Source organism: Scyliorhinus canicula, chromosome 23 (genome assembly GCF_902713615.1).
Source record: "Scyliorhinus canicula chromosome 23, sScyCan1.1, whole genome shotgun sequence".
Lineage (NCBI taxonomy): Eukaryota > Metazoa > Chordata > Chondrichthyes > Carcharhiniformes > Scyliorhinidae > Scyliorhinus > Scyliorhinus canicula.
The window spans coordinates 25,977,414-25,989,239 of record NC_052168.1 but is presented as its reverse complement, the minus strand read 5'-3'; the positions used below and the strand labels follow the sequence as shown (position 1 = coordinate 25,989,239).

At 56.6% G+C, this 11,826-nt stretch overlaps 1 protein-coding gene across 1 annotated transcript in view; it reads left to right on the top strand.

Moving 5' to 3' along the window:
* The first annotated feature begins 2,002 nt into the window (after positions 1-2,002).
* LOC119956642 (heat-stable enterotoxin receptor-like) overlaps positions 2,003-11,826 on the top strand; it is a 163,361-nt gene continuing 153,537 nt past the window's right edge. The window contains exon 1 of the mRNA XM_038783982.1: positions 2,003-2,183. Within this exon, the coding sequence (XP_038639910.1) occupies positions 2,084-2,183 (100 nt within the window). The 5' untranslated portion in view covers positions 2,003-2,083. The remainder of the gene's footprint in view (positions 2,184-11,826) is intronic.

The window sequence follows — 11,826 nt, the reverse complement described above, 5'->3', positions numbered from 1 at the left end:
CATGTTTTTTGTTTCAAAATACTTGTAGTTCTCTGTTGCATTACACCTGTAAAATGGGCCCTTGTGCTCCCCATAACCAAAATGTAGTCAAAGTTGTGGGTCAGGTGAACTCCATGATATACTTTGGTGTTCTCTAAACCCTGGCCCATAATAAAAGGTAGACAGACAATCCATTGGTACAGTTCCAATATTGGTCTGGAACCCCTACGAGGAGATAGAACATAGACATAGAACAGTACAGCACAGAACAGGCCCTTCGGCCCTCAATGTTGTGCCGAGCCAAGATCTTATGGAATGAATTGGGGATGATGCTTTGTCAGATGTTCCTTAACTTCTGCAGAGCTCTGCGCACATAAAATGCCTTACTTGAGAAAATGGGCCTTTTACTTTCATTCCACAACTCTAGAAATGCGGGTGATGCTCAGTGCCTTTGATGTAGTACATTTCTCTTCTTCATAAGTCAACATCATCATCTTCCTTTGTCTTCCTTTGACAGCTGACGTTTTGGCCCTCACGGCAGTGGACAAAGTGTCCTCATTTCCCCCTGACGCCTGTCTTGTTGTTCCCCGTTGCCCCCAGTGGGTTTGACCATGTCCCATTCACTTCTCACGCCCAAGCTCGATCCAGCATCTCCTCCAGAGGCAGAAAGCCTCCATCCCCCATCCAATGATTAGCACTGTTGCTTCACAGCGCCAGGGTCCCAGGTTCGATTCCCGGCTTGGGTCACTGTCTGTGCGGAGTCTGCACGTTCTCCCCGTGTGTGCGTGCGTTTCCTCCGGGTGCTCCGGTTTCCTCCCACAAGTCCTGAAAGTCATGCTGTTAGGTGAATTGGACATTCTGAATTCTCCCTCTGTGTACCCGAACAGGCGCCGGAATGTGGCGACTAGGGGCTTTTCACAGTGACTTCATTGCAGTGTTAATGTAAGCCTACTTGTGACAATAAAGATTATTATATCTTCTCTCTCTCCCAGATGTACAAGTGAGTTTTAACTCAGAGGGCTAACCCAGCTTCTCATGATTGCAAGTCCACAGATAAAACTGTTCCTAATGGACGTGCTGAGGCCATGAACAGAGCTGTGGAAACGCAAGTCCTCTCCTTTCGTTCAATAACTTTGCATTTATACAGGAACATTCACATCTCCAAGACACCCCACGGTGCATCACAGTCAATAGAATTTACAGTGCAGAAGGAGGCCATTTGGCCCATCGAGTCTGCACCGGCTCTTGGAAAGAGCACCCTACTCAAGCCCACACCTCCACCCTATCCCCATAACCCCACTTTAACCTTTTTGGAGACTAAGGGGCAATTTATCATGGCCAATCCACCTAACCTGCACATCTTTGGACTGTGGGAGGAAACCGGAGCACCCGGAGGAACCCCACGCACAGACGGGGAGGATGTGCAGACTCCGCACAGACAGTGACCCAAGCCGGGAATCGAACCTGGGACCCTGGAGCTGTGAAGCAACCGTGCTAACCACTGTGCTACCGTGCTGCTCTTCAATGAATTACTGTTTTGAAAGAAAGCACAACAGCCAGTTTTGAAATGTCAATGTCTCACAATCACTTTAGTAACCCCCATTTACCCCACCAACCAGCCCATGTCCCTCCAAGTAGGCTGATTTAGTCACTGGGCATGATGGAAATTCTGACTGTCGCTTCATCGTCGTTCGTTAAATCGCAGAGCGATATGGTGTTTGGCTAGGTCGCTCTCCAACGCGCTTGGGATGAAAGAGCTACCTCAGTTTAACGGAACCTGGTGCCAAGTCAACTGCACATTTTATAACCACTGGACTTTTATTGTGCAAACAACATTTTGCATGGGCCGACCTTTGCGCTCTGCCTCACGTATTATCTCAGTGAAAAAGCTTTAGGATGACATTTTAATATATCTCGCAGTTGTGCTTCCTGTACTCTTCGAAGTTAATGAGCTGAGAGAAGGAGAATTGGAGTGTTTTACCAACACAGCGGGGAAATGAGGCGATTGCTAAGTTTCTGCTTGTGGATCATCGTTGCAGTCGCTGGGCGTTTGGCCATTGACCCCTATTCTAAGTGTACCAAAGAGTTGTTTACAGTTAATGTGATGGTGCTAAACGACAATGCTTCTCCTTGGACCTTGGGTAACATCTATCCAGCCATAATGGATGGAATTCAATTTGTTCAAAGAAAGCTTCATTGGAAAGGTAAGGGGCGCGCTCCTTTTCGTCTTTGTGATTTACGGTGCTGGGATCCAGAGGAGAAAAAAAAACGTCGGGGGCATTGTCGAAGGTGCAAAAAAAAAAAAAAGATTGAGAGGGTTGTCACCAGAACTGAGATGGTCTAACTACCCGCAGAGATTGAACAGACTGGGCTCTTTTCTGCAGAATACAAAAAGGCGAAGTGGGAACCCTGACAGAGGTCGTTAAAATGATCCAGGGACTCGGTAATGCAGATGGCCACGGTTAGGCAGCGTTATGGGGGATAAGGAGGGCAGGGTGCTCTTTCAGAGGGTCAGCGCAGATTCGAAGGGCCGAATGGACTCTATTTTTATATATAAATTTAGAGTATCCAATTATTTATCTTTTTTCCAATTAAGGGGCAATTTAGCGTGGCCAATCCACGTACCCTGCACATCTTTGGGTTGTGGGGATGAGACCCACGCAGACACAGGGAGAATGTGCAAACTCCACACGGACAGTGACCCAGGGCCGCGATTCGAACCCGGGTCCTCTGACTTGCAGTCCCAGTGCTAACCACTGCGCCACATAGGCAGCTCGGTAGCATCATGGTTAGCACTAAGGCTTCACAGCGCCAGGGTCCCAGGTTCGATTCCCGGCTGGGTCAATGTCTGTGTGGAGTCTGCACGTCCTCCCCGTGTCTGCGTGGGTTTCCTCCGGGTGCTCCGGTTTCCTCCCACAGTCCAAAGATGTGCGGGTTAGGGGGATTGGCCATGCTAAATTGCCCTTCGGTTAGATGGGGTTGCAGGGTTACGGGGAGAGGGTGGGCGTGTTGGGCTAAAATAGGGCGCTCTTTCCAAGAGCCAGTGCAGACTCAATGGCCCGAATGGCCTCCTTCTGCACTGTAGTTTCTATTATTCTATGCCACCCCTGAATGGCCTCTTTCTGTACTGCAGGGATTCTATGTAGAGGAGGCTGTTTCCTCCAGTGGGGGAGACCGAAGCAAGGGCCAAAAACATTAAATCGGTGTTTAGAATATAAAAACTGGCATCACACAGAGTAGTTGAGGCGGCGAACACAGAAGAAACGGCAAGGTAAGCAGAGGAGGGAGAAAGGGCTGGGAGGCTTTGCAGCGACGGTAATAGCAAGAGTGGTGGGTGAATGTTTGGGTGGAGCCCAAACACTGGCATGGATCAGCTGGGCTGGGTTCCAATGCTGTAAATGTTATCTAGTGTTCCAGAGGGTTGTATTGTGTGATGGAACCATCAATTCACCAGACACGTGTTTCCGATATGAATATAGGCTTTAATCGACTTACTACAGAGCCAGCCTGTTACCCGTTGATGAACTCTCAGTGAATTGCAGGCTGACTCTGGACAAGGATATTTATACAGCAGCACTAGGGGGAGGAGTCATGGGCGGAGCCAAGGGTGGAGCCCTGTACAATCTCCTGAGCATTCCCAGAGCTACTCCCCCTAGTGTCGGATAACGCTATTGCGCTTACAAAGATACAGTGTGAATTATCATATTACATTCACACCCTGCAAAAAAAATCAAGTCCGGCGGGGGTGGTGGTCTACAACGTCAGTCTGTCCAGTGGTCGAATTGCCCGCTGTGACCTGCAGAGCACCGGGGTTGCAGCCTCTTGCGGTGGCTGGATGGGTGATGTGTGCTGGGGTACGATGGCGGACTCCAGGGAGGGTTGTATCCGAGCTTCATACTCTCCTGGTTCGACCGGGGACTGGGGGCGCTGGGGGCTGGCCGGCGCGGGGGCGCGGAACTGGTGGAGCGAGCTCACGGGCTCGGGAGCGCGAGGGGGCGGCAGCATGGGGTGTAGGGTGAGGGGTCCTTCTGTGGGGGTAGAGGGGGCGCTGGATCCGGCGGGTGCCAGATCCCGGAGGGATACTGTGTCCTGGCGGCCGTCAGGGAACTCGACGAATGCGTACTGGGGGTTGGAGTGGAGCAGGCGCACCTTTTCAACAAGGGGGTCGGTTTTGTGGCCCTGACGTGTTTCCTCAGAAGTACGGGGCCCGGCGTCCTCAGCCACGCCGGAAGTGAGACCCCCCATGCTACCGCGCGTTCTCCCTATCCACCTGCCCATTCCCCCTGGGGTTGTAGCTGGTAGTCCTGCTCGAGGCGATGCCCTTTTCGAGCAGGTACTGACGCAGCTCGTCGCTCATGAAGGACGAACCCAGGGCAGCACGGTGGCGCAGTGGGTTAGCCCTGTTGCCTCACGACGCCGAGGTCCCAGGTTCGATCCTGGCTCTGGGTCACTGTCTGTGTGGAGTTTGCACATTCTCCCCGTGTTTGCGTGGGTTTCGCCCCCACAACCCAAAGATGTGCAGGGTAGGTGGATTGGCCTCGCTAAATTGCCCCTTAATTGGAAAAAATGAATTGGGTACTCTAAATTAAAAAAAAAAAAAATGAAGGACGAACCCCGGTCGCTGTGTACATAGCTGGGGAAACCAAACAGGGTGAAGATGCTATGCAGGGCTCTAATGACTGTGTGGGAGGTCATGTCGGGGCACGGGATAGCGAATGGGAAACGGGAGAACTCGTTTACGACGTTTAAAAAGTAAACATTTTTGTTAGTTGAGGGGAGTGGCCCTTTGAAATCAATCGCGAGGCGTTCAAAGGGCCTAGAAGCCTTGACCAGGTGGGCCCTGTCTGGTCTATAGAAGTGCGGTTTGCACTCCGTGCAGATCGGTCAGTCCCTGGTGACCGCTTTTACCTCCTCGTTGGAGAAAGGCAGGTTTCGGGCCCTGATGTAGTGGGCGAGCCAGGTGACCCCCGGGTGGCAGAGGTCGTTGTGGATGACTTTCAATCGGTCAATCTGCGCGCTGGCGCATGTCCCGCGGGATAGGGCATCCGGAGACTCGTTAAGCTTCCCGGGTCGTAATTGTAGGTGGAGAGTTCGATCCTCCACCTCAGAATATTGTCGTTTTTAATTTTGCCCCTTCGCGAGTTGTCGAACATGAAGGTAACCGATCGTTGGTCGGTGATGAGGGTGAACCTCCTACCTGCGAGGTAGTGCCTCCAGTGACGAACAGCCTCCACAATGGCTTGTGCTTCTTTCTCGACTGAGGAGTGTCGGAGTTCTGAAGCGGAGAGGGTTTGGGAGAAAAATGCGACTGGTCTCCCTGCCTGATTTAAAGTGGCTGCTAGAGCTACCTCTGAGGCATCGCTCTCAACCGGAAAGGGAGTGGATTCATCCACCGCCCGCATGGCCGCTTTGGCGATGTCCTCCTTGATGCAGCTGAAGGCCTGGCGTGCCTCGGCTGACAGGGGAAATCGTGTGGCCTTAAAGAGTGGGCGGGCTTTGTCCGCATATTGAGGGACCCACTGGGCGTAGTATGAAAAGAAACCCAAGCACCGTTTGAGGGCCTTGGGGCAATGAGGGAGGGGGAGTTCTAAGAGGGGGGCGCATGCGGTCCGGGTCTGGGCCCAGGACTCCGTTTTCCACGACATAGCCGAGGATGGCCAGTCTGGTTGTGCGGAAAACGCATTTCTCCTTGTTATACATGAGATTCAGTTTCTGTGCCGTCTGGAGAAAACGGTGGAGGTTGGCGCCGTGGTCCTGCTGGTCATAGCCGCAGATGGTGAAATTGTCCAGATACGGAAACGTGGCCCGCAGCCCGTACTGGTCTACCATTCGGTCCATTACTCGTTGGAACACCGAGACCCCTTTAGTGACGCCGAAAGGGACCCGGAGGAAATGGAAGAGGCGGCTATCGGCCTCGAACGCCGTGTAGTGGCGGCCCTCCGGGCGGATTGGGAGTTGGTGGTATGCAGACTTCAGATCCACCGTGGAAAAGATCCGGTACTGGGCGATCTGGTTTACCATGTCTGCAATCCTGGGGAGGGGATACGCGTCGAGGAGCATAAATCTATTTAGGGTCTGACTATAGTCGACCACCATGCAGAATTTTTCCCCGGTCTTAACGACCACCACCTGAGCTCTCCAGGGACTGTTACTGGCCTCTATAACCCCCTCACTGAGTAGCCTTCGGACCCTATCCTGCAGGCTATACCGCCTGCTACGAGTGGCTACGGGTTTACAGACCTTAGTGAGATTGGCGAAGAGAGGAGGGGGGGGGGATTCGCAGCGTAGCGAGGCTGCAGATAGTGAGTGGGGGCAGGGGCCCTCCGAAGCTGAGGGTGAGGCTCTTGAGGTTACATTGAAAGTCTAGGCCTAATAAGAGTGGCGCGCAGAGTTCGGGCAAAACGTAGAGTTTGAATTTTGAGTAGCTAGCGCCTCGGATTGTGAGTGTCGCAGCGGTGCGCCCCTGGATCTGGACCGAATGGGAGCCTGAAGCGAGCGAGATAGTTTGCCGCACGGGGAAAACGGGGAGCGAACAGCGTCTTACCAGGTCTGGGTGTATGAAGCTCTCTGTGCTCCCGGAGTCGAAAAGGCATGGCGTTTTGTACCCGTTGATCTGAACCTCTGCCATTGAATTTCGCAGATGCTTCGGACGTGATTGGTCCAGAGTAACTGCGCTGAGTTGCGGGTAGTCGGCGGCTCGATCAGCTGCGCTGGAGTGGCCCCGTGATGACTGCCCTCTGAGTTCATAGTCGTATTCTTCCGATGAGTTGTCCGAGCGCGGAGATGCAGGTCGGGCCCGTGGATCGCACGTGGCGGGCGGCGAGGAAGATGGAGTCCAAGATGGCGGCCCCCATGAGTCGCACATGGCCGGCCGCGTGGTGGAGGTTTGCCAAGATGGCGGCCCCCATGGATCGCACGTGGCTGGAGGGGGCGGAGTCGGGGCATAGGCCGCAGCGTTTCGGGCCCCGCAGGCCTGCGGGTGTGGGGAGCGATTACTTTTTGCCGCTGGGGAGTTGGAAGCTGGGGCCTTTTTGCGAGGCACACTCTTGCGTAATGGCCTTTCCGCTCGCAGCTGCTGCAGGTCGCGTTGCGGGCCGGGCAGTGCTGCCGCGGGTACTGGTTCTGGCCGCAGAAATGGCAGGCTGGAGCAGCATAGTGGCTGTCTGGAGCAGCATAGTGGCTGTCTGGAGCAGCATAGTGGCTGGCTGGAGCAGCATGGTGGCTGGCTGGAGCATCATGGTGGCTGGGGCAGCATAGTGGCTGGAGCAGCATAGTGGCTGGAGCAGCATAGTGGCGGGGGCAGCATAGTGGCTGGGGCAGCATAGTGGCTGGAGCAGCATAGTGGCTGGAGCAGCATAGTGGCGGGGGCAGCATAGTGGCTGGGGCAGCATAGTGGCTGGAGCAGCATAGTGGCTGGAGCAGCATAGTGGCTGTCTGGAGCAGCATAGTGGCTGTCTGGAGCAGCATAGTGGCTGGCTGGAGCAGCATAGTGGCTGGCTGGAGCAGCATGGTGGCTGGCTGGAGCATCATGGTGGCTGGGGCAGCATAGTGGCTGGAGCAGCATAGTGGCTGGGGCAGCATAGTGGCTGGGGCAGCATAGTGGCTGGGGCAGCATAGTGGCTGGAGCAGCATAGTGGCTGGGGCAGCATAGTGGCTGGGGCAGCATAATGGCTGGCTGGAGCAGCATAGTGGCTGGAGCAGCATAGTGGCTGGGGCAGCATAGTGGCTGGAGCAGCATAGTGGCTGGAGCAGCATAGTGGCTGGGGCAGCATAGTGGCTGGAGCAGCATAGTGGCTGGGGCAGCATAGTGGCTGGAGCAGCATAGTGGCTGGAGCAGCATAGTGGCTGGAGCAGCATAGTCGCTGGGGCAGCATAGTGGCTGGGGCAGCATAGTGGCTGGGGCAGCATAGTGGCTGGGGCAGCATAGTGGCTGGGGCAGCATAGTGGCTGGGGCAGCATAGTGGCTGGAGCAGCATAGTGGCTGGGGCAGCATGGTGGCTGGAGCAGCATAGTGGCTGGGGCAGCATGGTGGCTGGGGCAGCATAGTGGCTGGGGCAGCATGGTGGCTGGGGCAGCATAGTGGCTGGAGCAGCATAGTGGCTGGAGCAGCATAGTGGCTGGAGCAGCATAGTGGCTGGCTGGGGCAGCATGGTGGCTGGAGCAGCATAGTGGCTGGGGCAGCATGGTGGCTGGAGCAGCATAGTGGCTGGCTGGAGCAGCATGGTGGCTGGCTGGGGCAGCATAGTGGCTGGCTGGGGCAGCATAGTGGCTGGCTGGGGCAGCATGGTGGCTGGAGCAGCATAGTGGCTGGGGCAGCATTAGTGGCTGGAGCAGCATAGTGGCTGGCTGGGGCAGCATGGTGGCTGGAGCAGCATAGTGGCTGGGGCAGCATAGTGGCTGGAGCAGCATGGTGGCTGGCTGGGGCAGCATGGTGGCTGGCTGGGGCAGCGGAGTGGCTGGGGCAGCATGGTGGCTGGCTGGAGCAGCATGTGGCTGGCTGGGGAAGCATGGTGGCTGGCTGGAGCAGCATGTGGCTGGCTGGGGAAGCATGGTGGCTGGCTGGAGCAGCATGTGGCTGGCTGGGGAAGCATGGTGGCTGGCTGGAGCAGCATGGTGGCTGGCTGGGGCAGCATGGTGGCTGGCTGGGGCAGCATAGTGGCTGGGGCAGCATAGTGGCTGGGGCAGCATAGTGGCTGGCTGGGGCAACATAGTGGCTGGAGCAGTATGGTGGCTGGGGCAGCATAGTGGCTGGCTGGGGCAGCATAGTGGCTGGAGCAGCATAGTGGCTGGAGCAGTATGGTGGCTGGGGCAGTATAGTGGCTGGAGCAGCATAGTGGCTGGAGCAGCATAGTGGCTGGGGCAGCATGGTGGCTGGGGCAGCATGGTGGCTGGCTGGAGCAGCATAGTGGCTGGGGCAGCATAGTGGCTGGGGCAGCATAGTGGCTGGGGCAGCATAGTGGCTGGGGCAGCATGGTGGCTGGCTGGAGCAGCATGGTGGCTGGGGCAGCATAGTGGCTGGGCAGCATAGTGGCTGGAGCAGCATAGTGGCTGGGGCAGCATGGTGGCTGGAGCAGCATAGTGGCTGGAGCAGCATAGTGGCTGGGGCAGCATGGTGGCTGGAGCAGCATAGTGGCTGGCTGGAGCAGCATGGTGGCTGGCTGGAGCAGCATATTGGCTGGGGCAGCATAGTGGCTGGCTGGAGCAGCATAGTGGCTGGCTGGGGCAGCATAGTGGCTGGCTGGAGCAGCATAGTGGCTGGCTGGAGCAGCATAGTGGCTGGAGCAGCATAGTGGCTGGCTGGAGCAGCATAGTGGCTGGGGCAGCATGGTGGCTGGGGCAGCATAGTGGCTGGAGCAGCATGGTGGCTGGAGCAGCATAGTGGCTGGAGCAGCATGGTGGCTGGGGCAGCATAGTGGCTGGGGCAGCATGGTGGCTGGGGCAGCATAGTGGCTGGAGCAGCATGGTGGCTGGGAGCAGCATAGTGGCTGGCTGGGGCAGCATGGTGGCTGGCTGGGGCAGCATGGTGGCTGGGGCAGCATGGTGGCTGGCTGGGGCAGGATAGTGGCTGGGGCAGCATGGTGGCTGGCTGGGGCAGCATAGTGGCTGGCTGGGCAGCATGGTGGCTGGCTGGGGCAGCATAGTGGCTGGGGCAGCATAGTGGCTGGAGCAGCATAGTGGCTGGGGCAGCATAGTGGCTGGAGCAGCATAGTGGCTGGCTGGGGCAGCATAGTGGCTGGGGCAGCATAGTGGCTGGGGCAGCATGGTGGCTGGGGCAGCATAGTGGCTGGGGCAGCATAGTGGCTGGCTGGGGCAGCATGGTGGCTGGGGCAGCATAGTGGCTGGGGCAGCATAGTGGCTGGAGCAGCATAGTGGCTGGGGCAGCATAGTGGCTGGCTGGGGCAGCATAGTGGCTGGAGCAGCATAGTGGCTGGCTGGAGCAGCATAGTGACTGGGGCAGCATAGTGGCTGGCTGGAGCAGCATGGTGGCTGGGGCAGCATAGTGGCTGGGGCAGCATAGTGGCTGGGGCAGCATGGTGGCTGGGGCAGCATAGTGGCTGGAGCAGCATAGTGGCTGGAGCAGCATAGTGGCTGGCTGGGGCAGCATAGTGACTGGGGCAGCATAGTGGCTGGCTGGGGCAGCATAGTGGCTGGGGCAGCATAGTGTCTGGAGCAGCATAGTGGCTGGAGCAGCATAGTGGCTGGGGCAGCATAGTGGCTGGAGCAGCATAGTGGCTGGAGCAGCATAGTGGCTGGGGCAGCATAGTGACTGGGGCAGCATAGTGGCTGGCTGGAGCAGCATAGTGGCTGGCTGGAGCAGCATAGTGGCTGGGGCAGCATAGTGGCTGGGGCAGCATAGTGGCTGGGGCAGCATAGTGGCTGGGGCAGCATGGTGGCTGGCTGGGGCAGCATAGTGGCTGGGGCAGCATGGTGGCAGGGTGGCCGTGTAGCACAGGCCTGGGGGAGTCGCTGGTCGGGGGCCCATGACTGGGTCGCGGGGTCCGCGGGGAACGAGTTAAGGCTGCGGAAGGAGACCACCATCGTGGCAGCAGCTTCCACAGTCCTTTCTAAGTCTTGGGCCCCCTTTTCCAGCAATTGTTGCCGCACATAATATTAGACCCGAAGCCCGCTACAAAAACATCGCGTACCGCCAATTCCCTCTGTTCAGCCGCGGTAACCGCTTGGTAATTACAGTCATTGGACAAATTATTGAGTTCCCTTAGAAATTCAACAAGTGATTCTGTAGGCCGCTGGCGGCGAGTCGTGAACACATGGCGTGCGTAACCTTCGTTAATGGGCCTTACATACATCTTATCGAGTATCGCTAGCGCTGCAGTATATGAACCGGCCGAGTTTAGTTGTGTAGAGATTCTGTGGCTCACCCTCGCGTGCAGTAGACTCAACTTCTGATCCTCTGTCGTTTCGGCTGTGCTCGCTTCGGCCAGGTAGGCCTTAAAGCACCGGATCCAGTGGGAGAGGATTTATTTTGCCTCTGCACCCTGCGGGTCACGTTCCAGGCATCCAGGCTTGAGGGCTGATTCCATGATCGATCCTGACTGTTCTTAAGTCGATTAAATTGATGGAACCATCAATTCACCAGACACGTGTTTCCGATATGAATCTAGGCTTTAATCGACTTACTACAGAGCCAGCCTGTTACCTGTTGATGAACTCTCAGTGAACTACAGGCTGACTCTGGACAAGGGTATTTGTACAGCGGCACTAGGGGGAGGAGTCATGGGCGGAGCCAAGGGTGGAGCACTGTACAATCTCCTGAGCATTCCCAGAGCTACTCCCCCTAGTGTTGCATTACGCTACTGCGCTTACAAAGACACAGTGTGAATTATATTAAATTCACCACACTGTGGCAGTGTTGGGTGTCGCAATGGGCTTGTTCACCTTCCTCAGTCTGACCTGGGGTTTGGGCTCAATCTCACCCACCTTGACAGACGGCCCACCTCCCAATCTTTTCTCTCTCAGGGCCTCGGATGCTTCCTCTTGTGGGGTTTTCCAGAACGAGAGGTTTAGGATAGGAAGAAGCAATTTTGAAAAGGAGTTGAGGAGAAACTATGGGGGTGATGCTTCCAAAGTGTTTGCGCTTCACACCGGCGCGAAACGGGTATGGGGACGACTGATTCGTGGGGGCCAGCACGGCGCTGGAGCGGTTCACGCCACTCCAGCCTCCTTTCCCGGTGTGCACCGCTCCAACCCGCGCATGCGCGGGGAACTTCTTCATCGCGCCGGCCCCGGCTCAACATGGCGTCGGTGTTCAGGGACCGGCCGCACCAGAAAGTAGGCCCGGGGGGGGGGAGAGGCCGCCCCGCCGGTCGGTGGGCCCTGATCACGGCC